The following is a 21,871-nucleotide window of genomic DNA, read 5'->3' on the forward strand; positions in this document are numbered from 1 at the left end:
TTATGTGTGAAATGATTGGGGTTTTTTTTTTGGGTTTTTTTTTTTTTTTTTTTTTTAGGAGGCATCTGTGTTGTCCTCAGCAGTCTCAGGAGGGTCTTGGGGTCGATACATGAACGTCAGGAGGAAAAGCGCCACATCACAAGAGCACCAATAAGCTGTATGCGAGGTCACCGCTGACCAATAGCGGCTCTCCACCAAGCCCTCCCGCAGCTCAAAGTCGATGCGTCTTTCCAGTTCCACTGAAACACAGAGAAACACAGCAAGCAGTAGTTTATTGTTGTTGTCCATTGAATGAGAAGAAAAAATATTCAATGTTATACCTATCAAATACATAGCAAAAAACTGAATGTGTAAAATATGTACTAAACAAAGAATTTTTTTGTTTGTTTGCTGAACAGTGACGGTTTTGGAGATGTCAAGGTGTCTTACAGTGATACCTTGAGATAAGAGTTACTCGACGTATGAGTTTTTTTTCGAAACAAGCCATCACCCTGCCAATATTTTGTTTTGACTTGCAAATGCAAACTTGAGATACAAGCTCTGTATCGCAGTGGTTTATTTTAAAATTTTAGGCCGGCCCACTCCGTCAGTCGGCAGTCAGTGAAGTGATGTGAACTTTTTACGGTGTGTCGGCGACAGCCAATCAGCATACATCACACGCAAGAACAGCACAGGTAGACAAATAGCAAAATAAAGTTAGGAAAAAAAAGACACACACACACACACACACACACACACACACACTTATATAACCAGCAAAATAAAGTAAAAAAAGAAAGACACACACACACACACACACACACACACACACACATTTATATAACCAGCAAAATAAAGTTAAAAAAGACACACACAGACACACGCACATACACACACATTTATATAATCAGCAAAATAAAATTACAAAAGAAAAAAATACACACACACACACGCACACAGTTATATCACATAGCAAAATAAAGTTAAATAAGAAAAAAAGACACACACACACACACACACACACACACACACACACACACACACACACACACACATTTATATAATCAGCAAAATAAAATTAAAAAAGAAAAAAAACACACACACAGGCACATTTTTACATGACACCAGAAAATGTATTATATTATATAAATGTCCTATTCATTTGTAACACTCTGCATTAAATATGTAGTGATGGAATGTGAGTACGCCGTTTCTTTTTTTTTCCTTTTTTTTAATTTTTTTAAACCTCTGGGACATGGTAAACATAAAATGTGAGTTTTTATGCATCCCTGAATAAAATGGTGGGACAATTTTTGTTGGTTTTTTTTGGAAACACTATGTATTGTCATGGGAAATGACAGTGATCAGCATATGTGACATTTTTTGTAACATGATCATTTTTGAGCATCGGCTCAATAAAGGTTGGGAAACGCTGGATTGGCTTGTTTTGTTTGCTTGTGGTTTGAGGGATAGTTCCTGACAAAGCCATCTGTCTGGTATCAGACAAGACATTCGTAGTGATTGGCTAACAATGGAAATTGGCGTTTTACTTTGTAGAAAGTTCAACAATAGAGTAGAGGGAGCTTTTGCACTTACAGGTGGTGTGGTCTAAGACTACTGAAGCGGACTGAGACATTGCCTGCTCTATTTCCCTCCGCTCATCCTCGACTTGTTTCTCCTTCTTGTCACTTTCGGGGAGCATTGCCTTCTCTCCCGCTGCGTTGTCCAATTCTGTGGTTCGACCCTCAAAATCTGAGGGCTCCTCCTCCACTCCGCCCACCTGCCCACTGGATCGAGAAAAGCGAGAAAACAGGATTCCCCCGATTCCCTTGCCGATACTTGCAGCACCTGAAAGGCAAAAAGGACCATACCTGATCAATGAATGGTGATGAACAAAACGATCAAACTCAAAAGGGGGTCTTGGCACAAGATGGCATTCAAGCTGGCACCACCAATGGTTGCAGAAACAATGAAAATCAGTTTAGCATCTCTTAGTTTAGCAGCATATAATAAAAAAATACAAACACACCAAAATATTCACAATATCAAAACAGTATACAAGAGCCAAAACATCAAATCCACATATTAGGCTATAAGGCGCTCCGGAGTATATGGCGCACCTTCAATGAATTTTAAAACTGATTTTATATATAGGGCGGACCGCATTATAAGGCGCATGGAATAGAAGATCCAATCATGGCTGCGGTTGCGCTATGCATCCACTAGATGGAGCCACGCTACGGGAATACAATACAATACAATGCAATACAATACAATACAGCTTTAATGAAGTAGAGCCCTCACTACTGCTGTAGCTGTAACAAAGCGCTTTAAAGAACATTTAAAATACTACGTCCAAGAAATCAGAATACTGAGATTTTATATATATATATATAAAAGGTGCATCGGATTATAAGGCGCACTGTCGGCTATTGAGAAAATGGAATGCTTTTAGGTGCGCCTTATAGTGCGGAAAATACGGTGCATGGATTAAGCCGTATTATGAGGTGTAACGAAAATTATTTGAATGGGAAAATTAGCTTTGATTACAAAAAAAACACGTCTTTTTCACATCGTGACAAGTAGTTTTTAGTAGATTTTAGTAGATTTTTTTTTTTTGTGCTTTGATAAATTAAATTGGCAATCAGAAACTGCATTTTGTGTTTCCTCGGGTAGTCTCTGTGTGATATTAAAATGGATTTGATGAACTGAAACCTTTGTGATAAATATGCAAATAACACAGAAATCAGGACTTACCCATGATGCTGGCCTTGCCCAGACTAGTGATGGACTCTCCGTAGTGTCGTCGTGCCTGGGGCGGGGAGGTGCAGGGGCTGGGAAGGCTTTCTGAGTCTGATACAGATGTCGTCTCCTTGGGGAGGTTCAGCAGCGTGGGGCGAATTTGATCATATGGCGTGGGGCTGGTGGTGTTGTACCTGCCGCATCAAAGCCAAGATGAATCAACATCAACTTCAACTTTGACCAATGTACATATGCATACAGAAATACGTTGAGGACCAGAGTTGGTGATGCCTGCTCTTGACGCAGCTGTGATATAAAGTGTCAGGATGTGGGAGCCATTTTGTATTCACACAATAGCAGATGTCAAAAATAGAAGGTGTGATTTCTCAGGTATGTCCAGCGCTGAGGAAAAAGGATTTGCCCCATCGGGACCAACAGTATTTTTTTTTTTTCCCATGAATAAACAACATTTTAAAACTGCATTTTGTGATTACTTTGGTTATCCATCCATCCATTTTCTGATCCGCTTATCCCCACAGGGGTCGTGGGGCACGCTGGAGCCTATCAAATCAAATAAATGCCTAAATAAATCTAAAACACACATACAGGGCTCAGTGTGTTCCAAATGGCCACCAATAGTCAACTGCATAACATGACCATATCAACAGCTTCTCAAACTGTTGATTTAAAATCTGTTATGGATTAAGGACATCAAACCACAGATTATTTTGAGCTGGTGTTATTTTGTCACTTAATACCGGAGCTCCATACCAAGCTCTTGAATTCTGTCCTCGATTAACCCTTTCATGCGCCCTGTAACCTGATATCATGATGAACTGTCCACTGTAGTGACCGCTGTCCCTAAAAGGTTGAAGCATGAACAGGTTGTGCTAGGATCTGGTTCCAAAGCCATTCTTTCCTACTAATCCTGTTCAGAGATTTCGACTCAATCAGATGGATGACACATTGGGAGAAAAAAATAAAACAAAACAAAAAACCTTTCTGATTCACATCAGGCAGCCCGGTGGTCCAGTGGCTAACGCATCGACCTCACAGTGCAGAGGTATCGATTACAGCTCCCTGTGTGGAGTTTGCATGTTCTCCCGGGGCCTGTGTGGGTTTTCTCCAGGTACTCCGGTTTCCTCCCACATTCCAAAAAAAATGCATGGCAGGCTGATTGAACACTCTAAATCGTCCCTAAGTGTGAGTGTGAGCACGAATTGTTGTTTGTCTCTGTGTGCCCTGTGATTGGCTGGCAACCTGTTCAGGTTGTCGCCCGCCCACTGCCCGAAGACAGTTGGGATAGGCTCGAACACCCCCCGCCCCCGCGACCCTTGTGAAGATGAAGCAGATCGGAAAATGGATGGATGGATGATTCACATTAACAGATATTCAAATTGAATCTTATTCGCAAGACTACACCCCGGAATGAAAATCAGCTGCTGCCCACAAATGTCCTACATTCCAATTTGACTTACCAGTGGATTTGAACAGGTGCAATGTTACTGTAGTGCTTTAAAATAAGTGGTTCCAATCTGTATGCCTAAAAAGAGCAGAGAAAAAAAAACAAATTATTCGGACAAAAACATGACCTATTTTCTGCGGCATTGGATAGTGTTTTCCCGCAGTCCGTTCCGGGAAAGCGGTTTGACATCTGATTTGCTTGTTATGTTTCCCATAGAGCTGAGCGATGCAAAGAATTGCCCGCAGGCCACATCCAGCCCATCCACAGTTTCCGAGCGGCCCTCGCAAATTCTTGAAGAAAACATAAAAAGCTAAAATAAGCTTATTTTTGATCGACGCGTGTGTGCGGTACATACGAGCAAGAGCAACAACGTGTGTCTTCCTTGTTGCTAATTTTGCTGTTATGGTTAGTTAGCTGTTTCAGATCATATTATTGACCCACCCCTTCGCAGGTTGGCCTGCTTCTGCGATATTTCACGCATTTCTAACTCAAGTAAATGGACTGAAATTTTTCCTTTCATCATTCAACTACTAACAAATTCGGTTGGTTTTAGTGAGCTTTTTTTTTTTTTCCAAAAATGGTTCATTTTAGTTTAGTTTGTTTTGGTTTTAGTATCAGCTTTAGTTTTTTTAGTATGCTATTTCTCAACTGCAAGATTAAAAAGAAAAAAAAAAGGAAATAAAAGTGAAGTAAACTAGAATTCCCAAGCAACTGTTCAACCTTCCTTCTGCTGTATGGTTGTGCTGTAATATCGAAAATAAATACATTTAAAAACAACTCAAAAAGCTCATTTGTGAAATTAATTGACAATGTATGTCAATTAATGTAATTATAGTTTCGTTTAAGTTTTAGAAACATAAAGTGTAGTTTCATTTATTATTTTTATTTATTTATTTTTTAAACCCCTCTAGTTTTAATTTCTTTGACGAAACACAGAGAGGGATCCTGGACTGCAACTATCCATCCTATGGGAGTTGGTTGCAGGGGATTTGTGGTGCTTTGTCAGCAATTCAGCTTCTTTGGGTTGCTGGATTGTCAGGGACAAATGCAAAGAGATGGCAGATAAATCCAGTTACAGATTGTGGCTTTGGAGGAAGGCTAATAGTTGGAATGTAGCGGGTCCATATTCCCCATCAAGCCGTGAACGTTGGTATCATCTGACAAGCCAGTAGCTGTCCCAAAGTGCACGAGATAAGGCCCAGCACGCAAAAATGCCAAAGAGGAGACCATCACCCGGACATGAAAATGAACTCACCACAGGGTCAGTGGGATGGAATATGTTGAAAAGACGTTTACAGATTGAGGTGGGAAGGATATGGTCCTGCACGACATTGCTTCCTGGACGGATGCCTCGTAGTGCCAAAAATACTGCCAGTGGGGAGCCCATGCAGAAGAAATTCTCCACCTCAAAAAATAAAAATAAAAAAACAACCATGATTTGAATTAGGGCTACACCTAATGAATATTTTGATTAATCGATTAATGTGTCGATTAATTTGGTGTTACATCAAGGATTTTGATTTCCAATCCGTTATTCGGGACATTGTTTCAGAATGACAGTGCAAAAAATACATTACTAAATAATAATGATTCAGTTACTGACTTGGTTTGTAACACTTGACAGAAAACGTGAAAAATGTTGATCGAAAAATAATGATTCAGTTACTGACTTAGTTCGTAACACTTGACAGAAAACGTGAAAAATGTTGATCGGTGTTTTCCAAAGGAGAAAACAGATGTTTGCAAATATCTTATTTTGAATCAGAGATTTACTCTTGAGTGGTTGAAATTCTGAGAATTTCGACTACTTTAACCCTTTCATAAACTGATAACACGATAAGCTGTCCACTGTAGTGACAGCTGTCCCTCAAAGGCTTAAATCAAAAAAGGTCTCTAAATGGTTAATCAAGTATCCCAAATAATTATTTATTAATTTGATCATCAATTAGTGTTTCTTAATTCGAATTTTCTATGTTCTGTGCAGTACAGAAGTTGAAGCGCTTGATTACCTTCAATATATTAAAAGATAACCTTTATTTTTCCCACATTGGGAAAATGTGCCATTTTCGCTGTCAAAATTACCTTGAATTTCAAAGCCGGAACTGCAACACAAGACAAAGTTTGCAAACCCTGGAATTGGTCTTCCAAATCTCTCAACCTGCACAGAAAAATGCCAGATTATTATTTTTTTTTTTGACATAATACACATGTGTATGGATATTAATTGTTGTAAAAAATGTCACAAAATAACAATGGTGGACACGATGCTGTTGCTGTGATAGTGTTGCGTTCAGTAACGGTTTTAGAGCAAAACAGAGAGTATGTATCAAATGATTCCACAACCCTGTTCAAATGTCAGGTTATTGTGATTTTTAAAAAAATGACACCAAGAAATATGATTTCAAAAACTTTTCTGACGTGACCTACAACTTTGCAGTTCAAATGAAAAAAAAAAAGAAATCTTTACAGAGAAGTCCAAATAAACAATAAGAAAATGTTTGCTGTAACTGGGCATGTGGCTGTGTTCAGAATAAACGTTCACTTTCAAACTGGGTACACACCTGTCATCATTTAAAATTCCTCTGGCCATCCCCAAATAAAGTTCCAAAGTTCTAGTTGGCTTTTCCTGACACGTGTGCAGTGAGTCACATCTAACAGTAATACAATGGTCCACAAAAAGCTTCGACAGGATCAGCGAGATCACATTGTTCAAAGGCAAAAGTCGGGAAAAGGGAATTTTCAAGGCATAAAATATTTCACGGCAACACCGCGAAAATAGTCATCATCAAATGGAGATAATGCTGCACAACAGTGGCATGACCAATAACTGGATGTCCCTCCAAAATTGATTCAAAGACAAAGACGAAAACTGGTCAGAGAAGCTGCCAAGAGGCTGACAGAAACACTATGAGCGACCTGCAGGAATTTCTGGCAAGTAATGGCTGTTTAGTACACGTGACAACAATCTCCTTTATTCTTCATTATCTTAGCAATGAGATAACAAGACAGAAGCTTTATCTTCTAAAGAAAAACATTTTCCAAAAATACACTTGACATCACCAAAAACATGAGAAAATGTCGCACGGTCCAGTAAAATCAAGGTTAAATTTTGGGGGTCTTATTTCCAAAAGGCACGTTTGGTGCAGACACAACACAGCTCCTCACCAAATGAACAATGTTTTGTTTTGTTTTTTTCATCAAAACTATGTCCTCACACATGAGGGAGGGAATTATCAACAGTTGCAAATGTGTTGGCAAAAAACCTTTAGGCTGTCTGAATCCCGAGTGATGCAGCCGAGAGCAACTAACATGAACCATCCCCAACTAAAAATTTGGCAACACTTCGCGCCACTTAAAATGATGACGCAACAGCACATCTACCAGCTCCCTGCAGCGGAAAAACTGTGACAGTGTATCAGATTTTGAAACTACAAACACAATAAAATGTTCAATATATGTTGATAAAAACCATAAAAACATAGTGTGATTGTCAAAGAAGAAGCGGGTGGCTACAGAAAAGAGGAAACAGGCAGCAATAAGGAAAGTGTGGACATTGAGAGATTTGTTTGCAATGATTAATCGCTCCTGTGCATTTTGGTAACAAAAGAAGGGTTGCAATCAATTTTTTTTTTCTGTTCTGATTGAAATCTTTCTCATTGAGTATAGGTGCCAAGTTTGTCGCATGACCTGTCTGTCAGAATCCCGCACCTGTGGACCGCTTGACACCCCAACTGGAGTCAATCCCCCACTCCCTGGCCATTATTGAACCTTCAATCAACATTCTATGAGCCAACTTGCTTTTTTTCACTGTGTTCTTGTGTCCTGTGTTAGCAAACACAATTATCGGAGAGTGTGCACTCTTTAGCAACTGCATTATCTTCGTGATTTATTAGTGCTACCCCTCTACAGAAGATTTTTTTCAATTGAATGTACAGGTCGGAGGTCACGTCACCGGTGGGAAAAGTTGTTATAAATAATTTATCTTGGTTTCAGCACCAGGTTGTACAGACTTTTTGTAGCCACTGTAAATTAACTACACAACTATTGCATCCAACTGAGTCACAGGACTGACATAAGTCAAATTCTAAACTCACGTCAGCAAAGTACCGTATTTTCCGCACTATAAGGCACACCTAAAAGCATTCAATCTCAAAAAGCCGACAGTGCGCCTTATGCTGTACAGTCAAACCTCAGTTTTCGAACGTCTCTGTTATCAACCAAATCGGATTTCGACCAGAAAATTTGAGATTTTTAGACCTCGGATTACGACCGAAAACCGGTTTTCGAGCAAAGTGAGCAAACCCGAAGACGCCACTCGACTCCTCTCGACTCCTCTCGGCTTCCTTACACGAGGAATACGCATATCTGACTGGGTTTTTTTTGTTATTTTTGCATAGTGTGTTCGGCCCTAATCATGGGCAAATAAAATAGTTTCGGATTTCCACTTCCTTGTGTAATGTTCATTGTGAGCAGACATAATTGTTTTGATTTACGCAAATCTGATTGGGGTTTTTTGTTATTTTTGCATAGTGTGTGAGGCCCTAATCATGGGCAAATAAAATAGTTTCGGATTTCGAACAAATTGCTTTTCGAACAGCCTTCTGGAACGGATTATGGTTGAAAACCGAGGTATGACTGTAATCCGATGTACTTTATATATGGATCAATATTGTGATTTCTTGGATGTAGTATTTTAAATGTTCTGGAAAGCGCTTTTTCACGTACCTGAGGCGTGTGAGTCGAAGTTGTTCCTGAAGATGGCGCTCTTCATCACTTGGCCAGCGGGCCTTTGTTTCTTCTGGATCTGGCACTTCTAAATGATGAAAGCGCACGGGGTCCCAGCCGGTCATGATGTCAAAAGTTATGACACAGCCTAAGGAGTGTGACACGATGGACACCTTTCCATTTTTTTCAAAGTCTGGATTTCTTGAGCAGAAAAGTGAGTAGAGACGATTCAGCTCCAGCGTCAGACCCCGGGTAATCTACGTTGACAAACACAGCGATAATTCATCACATGAGGCAGATGAACAGAAAATGTATAATTACTATGATGTACAGTGAAACTCCTCTACAACGAAATCATGTTTGCAGGAAGAAGTTTTTCACAACAGGGGGTTTTTCACTGTAGCAAATTTGATCTCAGATGTAAACACACACACTTATTTGACACTTCATATAGTCAGTGTAGAAAGAAAAAAGGGAAAGAAATTGCGAAATTTACAATCAGCATTCATTTTCACTGACATCAATTTCTTGGATAATGTCTTATTTTGTTTCCTCCGTCTTTCCTTTTGATCACTTTTCCCCTCTCTTCCAGCGTCAGAGCTCTTCTTGTCTTAGCTGCTTGACATCCAAAGGTCCGTTTTGTAGCAATTTTAGCAATGCAACATTCTTGCTGCGTCTGAAAATAACAATAACAAATACTTCCTGGACTACTGCGCATGTGGAAACCAGTGTGGTGGTTGCTGTTGCCGTTTCCGAACAAAGCAGTAGAGGTCACTGTTGGATTAGACTTCGTTGTAGTGAATCTCGTCGCGAGGCAAGAGCAGAGAAAAAGATTTCGTATAACGCAACAGGGTTTTTTTTGCGTTGTAGGGGGGGCAGAAAAGTGGGAATGGTGTTAATGCATGAAGATTTTTTCACAGTCGGGGGTATTTTCACTCATGTAGGTTTTGTTGTAGAGGAGTTTCACTGTATTACTATTGTTGTTGTTGCCTTTATTCACACCTGTTTACAAAACTCATTATGTAGTATATTAAACCATTTAGACATTATTTCCTATGAGTCTGCACAAACTTAAAAATTCTCACCTCATCTCTGTAAAGTGGGCTGGTGTAATACATGATGTCCATGGCGCTGCTGTTCAACATGTCTCTGAGACCTCTCAGTTTGTCTGGAGTGATGGTGTCCACCGTGTCTGCAAGAGCGCACCATGCAATTATTAAATGTACATCAACAGAACAGCTCGCCTTAACTTTGATGCACCAGCCACTCATTCTACAGTAAGGTCATACCTACTAGAACTGCTGAACTTTATTTGGGGTTAATAAGAGGGACTTTGTCACAGATTCTGTTCATAACTTTCATGGACAAAATTTCTAGACGTAGCCAAGGAATTGAGGGGGTCCGGTTTGATCGCCTCAGTATTACACCTCTGCTTTTTGCAGATGATGTGGTCCTGTTGGCTTCTTCAAGCAGGGCTCTCCAACTCTCAATGGAGCATTTCGCAGCCAAGTGTGAAGCGGTTGGGACGAAAATCAGCACCTCCAAATCTGAAACAATGGTCCTCAGGCGAAAAAGGGTGGAGTGCCCTCTCCTGGTCGAGGAGGAGATCTTGCCCCAAGTGGAGGAGTTAAAGTATATTGGGGTCTTGTTCATGAGCGAGGGCAGAAAGGCGCGGGAGATCGACGGAGAGGGAAGTCTGGGCTTCCCTGCTAAAGCTGTTGCCCCCGCACCCCGATTCCAGATAAGCGGTAGAAGATGGATGGATGGAAGAGGGACTTTAAATGATGGCAATGTGTGCTGGCTCCAATTTCATATGAGTTTGAATGTTATTTGCTAATTCTGAACACAGCCGCATCACATCAGAGGGTGTGCATAGTTATTTTGCACTACCCAAGTGAATTGCAAAGGTTTTACGTTACATTAATGGTCTAAAATCTTTTGAAATTATTTGATCATGGACTAATTTTTAACATTGCAAAAATCTGGCATTTGAACAGGGGTGTGTAGACATCTTATGTCTGTCTCTATAGTATGAGCAATAACGTTGAACTATGGCATTTGGACATGTACCGTATTTTCACGACTATAAGGCGCCATTAAAAGTCTTAAATTTTCTCCAAAATGGACAGGACGCCTTATAATGCGGAGCGTCTAGTGCATGCGCCGAGTTCCAAAGCCTGACTGAGAGCACTTCTGGCCGACACGCTGTTTATACAGAGAAAAGGCGGGCGTGAGTGACGACAGGCATGCGGAAGTCCGCCAATGAGTGAAGGGTGGGCGTGTAAGAGGACGCTAAAGGCACGCCCCTAGCAGGTACCAGTCGCCAATGAGTGAAGGGTAGGCGTGTAAGAGGACGCTAAAGGCACATCCCTAGCAGGTACCAGTCGCGTGAGTACGTTGTAAAATGGCTAAATAAAGTACAATCGAACTCAGTTTTACTTCCGTTGCCTTTTTAAAAACGTCTTTTTAGCGTGTGTCCGTATGTCTTAGCTGCTACCGTATGCTTTAAGCTAGCATACCTGGTATGTTTTAGCGTGCATGCATGCTATCGTATGGTTCAAGCTAACGTGTTTTTCGCGTGCGTGCGTGCGTGCATGCCGTATGTTTAAGCTCCCGTATGTTTTACCATGCCTGGCTGCGCCCAATAATACAGTGCATTTTGTGTATGTGTCAAATACAGAAATAGCACCCGTTACTGAGACTGTGCCCAACAATACGGTGCGCCGAATGGTCGCGAAAATACGGTACTTGATATCATCTTAATTCGGAGAAAAGACGCAGCAGTGAATGACTACATCATTCTTATTAAATATAGAATTTCGTAATGTACCTGTATCTCATGCCAATATTTCGATTTTATCTTAAATGACTACATGTCAATGTGCGGCATACCTCCATCAAGAGCCAGTTTGGACCTCCACTCAACAGGAAGGAACTCAACATGCTCTGTGGTGCGATTCGGAAAGTGCTTCTCTTCCATTTTTCTGGCAGCATCCCTCATCCTGCCAACAAAAACGTGTTACCGAAAACAGTAACATTGATTGAATATTGTACTGAGTAATTTAGCATACATGCTGGTGTTCCTTATAATGCGACCCTGGTCCATCTTTTGACCGATGCCATGCACCACAAACACGATGTGGGTGGTTTCGGGCGGTGTGTCCTCCGGCGCTGCCTCCTCTACATACCCGCGGTGGAGACGTGTCCCGCTACTGGAAGCTGTCGGGTAGGAGGAGCGGGGGGCCGCATGTTAGCTTCTCCGGTTGTGTGTCCAGCAGTGTGAAGAATCAATGTAAAAACCATGCCTGCCAATTGCACACCTTTCCGCTCCCATGACACGAGACAAATTTAAAATGAACACATGGACACACATGGATAGCTGTGATATGTCTCCATGCAAGATGTGAGTGCAACCGCATTGAAAGAAAATGAAAGCTATGTTGATTGGCGACGAAAGAAGTCGGCTGTGTTCATGCCCACAACAGCGCAAACTGCCCTTTTTTAAATAATGCTGGCTTAGACTCCTGCAATAAAAATAGAGCGTACTGTGTTGCTTTGCAATAATTTCTCTGCCATTGTGATTTTCTTGGAGAATATTGAATTACATTTTCATCAAAGGGTGTGAGAATGAGTGCATGGAAAATCCAGATGTGTGGTGAGATGCGTTTTATGGTCGTCTATGAACATGTATTACAAGTTTTCCATATACCTTTCGAAAATCCCAGTTTCTGAGTAACAGTTCGTGCAATCTTGGATGTGGTGGCGTCGCTGTACAGGTAGACCAAATCCACACTGTGCCAGTCGACATGGCTGCGGCTCAGCTTCAAACTGTGAATAGCTGACAAGAGAGTGAGACAGGAATTAACAACCAGTTCAATTTGAACTATTCCCCCAATAGTTTTTGTGCGTGTACGCTACTCATGCAGTTAAGCAGCTGTACTTTATCGCTTGATTCTACACATATGGTTCTTTTCTTACCATCTTTGCTGTCTACTGTGGTGGTCACTGCCTCAATTTCATATGTGTCCCTCATTTGTTGACCCCGGAAACGGACCAGGTGCTCTTGCTCAATCGTGTCACTCTCGTCCTCCTCCAAAGGAAGCCAGGTTCCATCAATGAACCACTGACCTCGCATCACAGGAATGCGATCTTGCTCTGGGTAAAATGAAAATCAACACCTCTGATCAGATTCTTCTGATGTCACCTCTATTTCTTTCTTTTTTTTTCTTTTTTTTTTTTTACTAAATTTCTCAGCATTCACATTCTACTTCTTAGGCAATTTATATTACAGTAATCCCTCGTTTATCGCGGTTAATGGGGACTGAAACCACCTACGATAAACGAAAATCCGCGAAGTAGCGACGTCCCCCCATATAGGTATATGTGCATGTGTATGAGTAGAAAAAATATTTATAAGGCCAAATTTAATGGTATACATGCATGTAGAAGTAAATTTTGTAGTAATTAACATTACTTAATGCTGTATACTAATAGATTTAAACATGTATAATTTAGATTAGGTTCGTGTATGAATAACAAAATACAGTAAACATATACATGTAGTACTATATATGTTGCTCTTTGTGACTCGTTGTTTTGATGACTTTCGCTGATTCTCGTGGACCGTTTGCGGACTTTTTGCGGACTTAAATTTTCATTTATTTATTTTTCATTAATATGTTTGGAAAACGGTTGTGATAAACTAACCGCGAAATAGCGAGGGATCACTGTACTAGCTTTTAATTTAAAATCTGGGTGACGTGGTGACTCAATAGTGGATTTATCAACATGGCTTGATATGACTAGTCACGCAAATGCCATTATTGCTAGTAAGTGTCATAAAGTAACAGGGGGAATGCAAGAATGGTTGTCCTTATAGTGGACAGTATGTGCCCTCCAGTGTGAATTGAAGGATATGCTTTAAATAAGTTGGGATAGTTTCCAGCGCTCCACCACCTTGAAGAGGAAGGCATGTGCATGACATTTTTGGGTGGCAGGTGCTACAGCCCAAAAAAGGGCTTTTGCTTTTTATATGGCTTATTTCTTGAAACACTTAATCAAGGCAAATTTATCAAGAAATCTTACAAGAGATGGGGTGTTCATCTGGTATTTAGAGACTACATGCAACTTTTTACCCCTGTTGTGAATTGTAGTTTGATTAGTCACCAAGGGAGGGTAATAATAGTGTTGTAGTGATTTAATGAATAATTATTGAGTATAGGCCTACTTCTTATTGCCGGTTGTTCAGTGTTTACAGTGCAGGCTTAGAAACAAGAACATTGCGTGCTTACGGTTCCAGTAAACAGGATAACATTCCTTCTCTCTGATGTCCACCTCATAGAGGCCTCCCCTCACACACACTGCCTCCATGTTAATGCTGTTGTCATCCCGGTCTCTCAAATCCTCAGACGCTGAAGGCCGTTGACGGACCGCCGGTTCAATACGAACGATGCACTCATCCACTGTCACGCTCTCCGCTGGCTGGATCTCACCGGACGTGGCGACATCTTTGCCCCCGGTAGAAACGGGTTCACAGTGGCGTTTGACCTTGTCGGGGTTCTGCTCACTGAACCTTCCATAAGCGGTCTCGATTTTTAATGAGTCGTGTCCAACGAACGGCTTCCAGGTCCGCTTGTCCTCTTTGTAAAACCACCTGACCTCCTCCGGGCCCAGCTCCGTGACGATCTCACCCCTGTGCCTCGAGCTGTTGGAACGTATGCGTTTCTTGGTTGTCACGTTGCCGTCACTTTCCGTGTAGTTCGGGTCGATGTCCAGATAAGACGGACTCGAGTATTCTTCTTCAGATAGGCCCAGCATTATGCCATCCTGTGATAAAAGAGGAATGTGTCTGTCCAAACCGGGTTCGGCTGGGTCACTCTCGCCGGTGCGGTTCTCCACTCCCATCGGGTTCTCGTCGTAGCCGGACACGAAAACATCATTTGCCATGTCCCATTCACTGCTGCTCACCGAGTTATTATCCGAGCTCTGCTGGCGCATAGTCGCTTTGTCCTTCATATTGCTCATGATTTTAATTCAAATTGCTCGACATAGAAAAAACGCAACGCGTGCTTCTATAATCCCAGCATAAAGGCTTCTTTCTTCCCACCTTGTAACATCTGTACGCCTGCCGGTCCCGACCACAATATTCGCTCACATTACGACTATATTCATCACTCACATTATAGCAACGGATTCCAACAAACCGATCCGAACCTTTTCAGTAAAATATATCATGTTGCGAGTCTACATATCTCTCCCTCTCTCTCTTTTTAATCGTCGTACATCACAGTTAGTTCTGTTAGAATTAAACGACGCTGGTTTGGAAGCCAATCTCAGCAGTGTGGTTGTAAACAAAATGACAAGAGAGATTCCGGTTAAACTCATCAAAATAAAATGACTCTCGAAAAAAAAAAACGAGTTTAAAAAGAATATTATAACAGATAAATACTGTCGACTAAACAGCATTAAAAACATTTAATTGTGAGATTTTTTTTAATTTTTCAATGTATTTCAAGGAAATAAAGTGTTTCGAATTCTTAATGTTTTATTTTGAATTCCCATTCGTAACAACATAGCGTTCAAATTTGTAGCAACAAATGAGATTTATTTTCCTATACGTTTATTGTGGCTTTGGTCAATTTTTTTAAATATTCGATTAAAAATATTGTGTATGTCAGAGCCAGAAAAGTAACAATTATAGGCCCAATACGTGTTTGTATAAATCGCATTTATTTTAACCCTCGAGACTCGCCGTACTTCAGGCTTGAGCCTGTCATGGCAGTGGTCAAATGTTCCTGTTTTTATGTTTTGGGTAATTATTTTCTTGTAGTGCATAATAGATAGGAAATGGCTGGAGGTTATTTAATCACATTGTACGAGTATTCGCCACTCTTTTACATTAGCGTGGTTTCTTTGTGTTTTGTTGTGACAGCTGCCATGGTCCTCGGCTGGTAAGTGATGTTTCGCCATATGTGACTTCACTGTAAACAGAGCAACCGTCGATATCTATTTATGACACAAGTCTGTAATGTATGAGTGAATTTCATTCCTTTTGATTCGAATATTTATAACCCCACGATGCACGTAGGTATCCTATATAACACGAGGTGCAGACTGGACTATTAAATCTCGTTTCATGGTTGTGGATCTTCATTTCCCTCTATGCTTGCCATTCTGAAAAATCCAACGTGTCTGAAATTACACGAATATTGTTTCTTTTGCTATTACGCATCTACAGGGCAACAAGAATTTAAATAACAAGCATTTGGCTCTCGACCTTGGAGCAGCTCCTTTAGCTAAATCAATATACACATTATCAATTTGCCCTTTCAATCTCTTCATTTTAATATCTTCTTCATTTGCTCATTAAGACATAAATTCAGTTAACTGTAATGTAACTCAAAGTTTAATGCAATCAAAGTTTTATGTTATGTGTTCTCTTATTTTATATCTATAAATTTTTTTTTAAAAATCTATCTCATTTTTATCCATCCAACACTTTCGTTGTCTTGGTTTCCCTGGACAAAACAGAACTACCATCCGCGCTCCCACACACACACCTAGGGACAATTTGGCGAGTTCCATAAACCCACCATCCATGTTTTTGGAATGTGAGAGGAAACCGGAGTACCCATAGAAAACCCACGCAGGCACAGGGAGAAAACATGCAACTAACTAACCAACCAGTCCACCTCTGTTGTTGTTGTTTTTTTTTTTAATTTTTAATGTTCTGTCAAGTGCTGTGTTACATCAGCTGTTGTGCAAGACCAATATAAATAAACATGTATTGAATTTTATTCATGATCAAAATAATCCACCTTGGCTTTTCTGAAAAAAAAAAAAGATTTGATTGTGTCCCCTCTGAATGTATAAAAATAATAATAGTAATAATAATAATTAGTATAAAAAAAATAACAGACCCCCGGCTGATTGAGATGACCCATGACTGAAGTGACATTGGTCTCCCCATATAACTTTCCAAAATTTCACATTATGACTGTCTGAGTGAGTCCTCCCCTATCTTCCCGATACGCCAGCCCGCCCCTAGTATTCACTGTGAAAATATTATATTTAAAAAAATACTGTATATCCATGTTAATACATGATTACCAGTCACTCCATATTATTATTTTTGCTTCAATGTCTTACAGGTTTGGTTTTGATGTCCCGGTGATCCTGCGTAGCTCTGATGACACAGAGTCCATCCAACCAACACCTGAAAAGCAAATGGTTCAAGTGACTAATCCCTTTTCCCTCGAAATTGGTTCAAGATCCGCATCTGTTGCCGGTAAGAAGTACAGCACTCGGCCATTCAAACTTCAGCGGAACCTCCATATTGAGGCACATTCAGTTGTTTTTACATGGTGGGGGGGATCCTATTCACTGGCCCAAAAAGGTCTGCGGAATTGATTCAATTGGTCATAAAATGAAATCTTTGTGTACAGTGAAACTCCTCTACAACGAAATCATGTTTGCAGCAAGATTTTTTCACAACAGGGGGTTTTTCACTGAAGCAAATTTTATCTCAGATGTAAACACACACACACACACACACACACACACACACACACACACACACACACACACACACAAAACGTATATGTGTACTCTTTATTTTTATTCCAATACTATACATAGTGCATAAATATGAGCGTTCACTTATTTGATATTGTTTAACATTAACATACAATTGTTTTATATTAATCACTCCACTTTATCTGTTGGTTTTAAAAAGTCATTTATACTGTTTTGCTTCCCAACACTTCTCAATTTCTTGAATAATAAATTGCTGAATAAAAAATGAATAAATAAATAAATCATAAAATTATTTAAATATGACAACAAATGTGAATGTGAATAGTACTGTGACTATTGTATTTATATTGCACTTAATTGACTTATTGACCTTATCCATATTTGTATTTATATTGCACTTAATTGGACTGTGTTTTCTTTTCTCTTCTTTCTACCCACAATCTTGCTGCTGAAGGCTGTAAATTTCCCCAGTGTGGGACAAATAAAGGATATCTTATCTTAATGTCTTTTATTTTGCTTCCTCTGTCTTTCATTTTGATCACTTTTATCCTCTCTTCCAGCGTCAGAGCTCTTCTTGTCTTAGCTGCTTGACATCCAAAGGTCCGTTTTGTCACCATTTTAGCAATGCAACGTTCTTGCTGCGTCTGAAACGAACAATAACAAATCCTTTCTGGACTACTGCGCATGTGTAAACCAATGTGGTGGTTGCTGTTGCCGTTTCCGAACGAAGCAGTAGAGGTTGCTGTTTGATTAGACTTTTGCGGAAGGCTTGTTTTCGATGTAGTGAATCTCGTCTAGAGGCAACAGCAGAGAAAAAGATTTCGTATAACGGAACAGGGGGATTTTTCGTCGTGGGGGGGCAGAAAAGTGGGAATGGCTTTCATGCATGAACATTTTTTCACATTATGGGGTATTTTCACCCAAGTAGGTTTCATTGTAGAGGAGTTTCACTGTATTTTGACTGAAGACCGTCACAGACCTTTTATATAACCCCCCGCAATTTCCCCTTTCATATAACTTCTGGTGTACTGCGTATTGTTCTCACTAGGGGGAGCATTTCGGTCAACCTTTTGGAAGTTTGACCGAATTGAGCCCTTTGTGAGATGATGGCAGATTAGGGTTGATGGTTTTGTATGACCTCGCATTCTTGCTTTCCAATCCTCCAGATGGCGCGTGGTTGAAGCCAGGTTGTTTGGAGCACTGCGTCTTAAGCTGTTTCTGGGGTTGCGAGGTCAGCGCCCTGCAGCGAGCGTTGCAGGCCCACCAGGGTGGCTCCAGGTTCAGCACCCCACAGCATTTCAAGGAGGCGTTGCATCGCTTCTATCATCACGGCCAGAGCTACTAGTATCCTTTTGAAAATACCGTGCTGGTCCATGAATTCTTAATTTACATGGAAATGAATTCTGGCAGTGCAATCTTGGAACACGGAAATCTAGACCTGGCCAAATGAAGAATCCCCCCCCGCGCCCCTCATTCTCCCACTGAAAATTGTCACGGGACACCCGAAGTGTCTTTCAATGATCTTTTTAAATGTTTTCCAACTTGGTTGTTTTGGAAATATGAAAATACTCACTTATGATTGAAATCTATTGCCAGATAAAAATACTGTATAAAATAGAAGTGCATCCATATCAGCTTCCCAAACCCTCTCTACTCTTTGATTTTTGGTCAATCTAATTTGGATTCCAATTCCAAATAAACATGGATTGCCATGGTTATTCACCATCATCATACAGAAATAGGACATATTGTTGTCAATTCTTTTTATTTTGAACTATCCATCCATCCATTTTCTACCACTTATCCGGAGTCGGGTCGCGGGGGCAACAGCTTTAGCAGGGAAGCCCAGACTTCCCTCTCCCGAGCCACTTCTTCCAGCTCTTCCAAGGGGATCCCGAGGCGTTCCCAGGTCTGCTGGGAGATATAGTCTCTACATCGAGTCCTGGGTCGTCCCCGGGGACTCCTGTCGGCGGGACATGCCCGGAACACCTCACCAGGAAGGTGTCCAGGAGACATCCTAATCAGATGCCCGAGCCACCTCATCTGACTCCTCTCGACGTGGAGAAGAAGCGGCTCGACTCTGAGCCCCTCCCGGATGACCGAGCTTCTCACCTTGTCTCTAAGGGAGAGCCCGGGCACCTTACGAAGGAAACGCATTCGGCCGCTTGTATACGGGATCTCGTTCTTTCGGTCACGACCCGCAGCTCGTGAGCATAGGTGAGGGTTGGAATATAGATCGACTGGTAAATTGAGAGCTTTGCCTTTTGGCTCAGCTCCTTCTTTCACCACGTCTGACTGATACAAAGTCTTCATTTTGTACGACTTTATCAGGAAAAAAAAGTGATGGACAGGAATACAAAACATTACATTTTGGGTTGTGGTTCGGCTAACTATCATGAGCTCGAAAATGATTTGAATGCGCCCCTCTGACAAAACTGCAGACTTTTTTTTTGTGAATGGTGTCTGTCAAAGCTCTGATTGTTTGGATCTTTGACAAGATTCTCCTAGTATCAGCAACGAAGATAGAGAGGAACGCTACACTTGTATTCCAGCTGATCAGGGACTCTCAGATTTTGGCCCATTGCCCAGACGACACTATCCTCTCGTGGCTGTGTTGACCTTGGCGGAACAAGAAGCCCGAGACACCTACGACATTGTGAGTTCTTTGAATATCAACAAGAGTGTGATTTTTTTTTTCTCAACTGAAGTCAGAATGTCAAAACCATCTTATTAGAACACACCATGCCGTCTTCTTTCAGGTTGCCAGTGTCACCGTAATTCATGTACCAGATGATATATACAACCTGTCTGCAAGGATCCTCTTCCAGTACCTTCTCACCTCACGAGGGAACATGTACGAGTTAAAAGTATGTTTTCACGATGGCAAGCCGACCATACTTTTGTACTTCGAGTCTCCAAGTTGCACTTGTTAAATGTGATGCATGTTTCAGTCTTTCTTTTAAACTTTTCCAAGATACCGTATTTTCCGCACTGTAAGGCACCTCGGAGTATAAGGCGCACCTTCAATGAATGGCTTATTTTAAAACTGTTGGGCCTATTTCAATCCTGTTAGGGCTATTCTATGCGCCTATAAGGCTATATAGCTACAATAGTGGCTGCGGTTGCGCTATGCATCCACTAGATGGAGCTATGCTAAAGGGAATACAATACAATACAGCTATTTGTATAGAGACCTGGCTGTGGTTGTGTTATGCATCCACCAGATGAAGCTACACTAAGGGGAATACAATACAATACAGTACAGGTCTAGTTTTAGAGTCTTCAGAACCGTTGCAGCGCTTTACAGAACATTTAGAATACAACGTCCAAAAAAATCTGAATATTGATCCATATATAAGGCGCATCGGATTAGAAGGCGGACTGTCGGTTTATGAGAAAATCGAATGCTTTTCGGTGCGCCCTATAATGCGGAAAATCCGGTAAATGAAACTGAAATCATTGACCGATCCCTCTTGCAGGCTCTCTTCATGTCGGCTAATATTAGTGTGGAATCTGGCCATCCTGATCCCGACCCGATTACCCGTCCCAGTGAGACCGAGCATGAGGAGGAAGAGGCGGCTGGAAAGGTGGCGTCATCGGTAGAGGATGATGAGGAGGAAGATGATCAAGGCTGGTCAGATGGGCAGGGCAGAGACTGTGTCGTGTGTCAAAACGCAGCCATCAACAGAGTGTTGCTGCCCTGCAGACATGCTTGTGTGTGCGACAGTTGTGTCTCTCACTTCAAACACTGCCCCATATGTCGAGCTTTCATCCAGGAGTCCTTTGCCCTGACTCTTGGTCTTGCCGTGAACAATGAACTACATTACGAGCAACACTGAACAACTGGCACGACAAAATCAACCCCAAAGCAATATGTGTCACGCTAGCATAGTCTATTAGAATTCTTTTCAACCGTATTGCTTTTCTATGAAGAACATGAAGATTTACGCATCCTTCCCTGTTGAATTTTCCTTCAACACTGAAGGGCCACAAGACATTTGAGGATTTTTTAGCAACATGCTAATTAAGTTGCTTGCTGGTTTGACTCAAGGCTGTAATAATTTAGAATTGGCTTGAATTGTATTTTTGACACCGAGGAAGATTGTAGTTGGTGTGTAGTAATTGTTTTCACATTTGTTTGAATATTTTGTGTAGTTATTACACAGAAGTGTGAAGTTTTATGTTTCTCCTTTCTCCCAACAGTGCGTTCATGAGGTATGAACATTTGTTTGTCTACCCCTATTGATACCTCGCACCCTAGTAATTTAGCTGGGATGGGTTCCAGCCGCCCTGTGACCCTGGACATAAAAAAATTCCTGATTGTGAATGTAGGAACAGGTGGTTAATTTTACAAGACCGGCACATTATTTATGAACCACAGTCAACTTTTTTTTTTTTTTAATTCCCCCCCCACCTCATTTTTCA

The 21,871-nt window shown here is 41.0% G+C and overlaps 2 protein-coding genes across 2 annotated transcripts; one reads left to right on the forward strand and one right to left on the reverse strand.

Moving 5' to 3' along the window:
• ddhd1b (DDHD domain containing 1b) lies at positions 1-15,261 on the reverse strand. The gene is made up of 13 exons (XM_019871435.1): positions 14,203-15,261; positions 12,890-13,066; positions 12,621-12,749; positions 11,983-12,130; positions 11,804-11,913; positions 9,997-10,103; positions 8,912-9,168; positions 6,269-6,344; positions 5,442-5,591; positions 4,200-4,264; positions 2,737-2,915; positions 1,576-1,827; positions 1-239 (listed from the first exon to the last, which is right to left on the reverse strand). The coding sequence occupies exons 1-13, from the start codon at positions 14,933-14,935 to the stop codon at positions 55-57; spliced, it is 2,568 nt and encodes an 855-aa protein (XP_019726994.1). The 5' UTR covers positions 14,936-15,261; the 3' UTR covers positions 1-54.
• Positions 15,262-15,651: 390 nt separating this feature from the next.
• Positions 15,652-21,577, forward strand: cgrrf1 (cell growth regulator with ring finger domain 1). Its single transcript, XM_019871558.1, has 6 exons — positions 15,652-15,861; positions 17,062-17,198; positions 18,613-18,790; positions 19,955-20,102; positions 20,206-20,313; positions 20,926-21,577. Exons 1-6 carry the CDS (start codon positions 15,758-15,760, stop codon positions 21,283-21,285), a joined length of 1,035 nt encoding a protein of 344 aa, XP_019727117.1. The 5' UTR covers positions 15,652-15,757; the 3' UTR covers positions 21,286-21,577.
• The last annotated feature ends 294 nt before the right edge of the window (positions 21,578-21,871 follow it).

The sequence above is a fragment of the Hippocampus comes genome, unplaced genomic scaffold, assembly GCF_001891065.2.
Source record: "Hippocampus comes isolate QL1 unplaced genomic scaffold, H_comes_QL1_v1.1 scaffold100, whole genome shotgun sequence".
In the NCBI taxonomy this organism is placed as follows: Eukaryota; Metazoa; Chordata; class Actinopteri; order Syngnathiformes; family Syngnathidae; genus Hippocampus; species Hippocampus comes.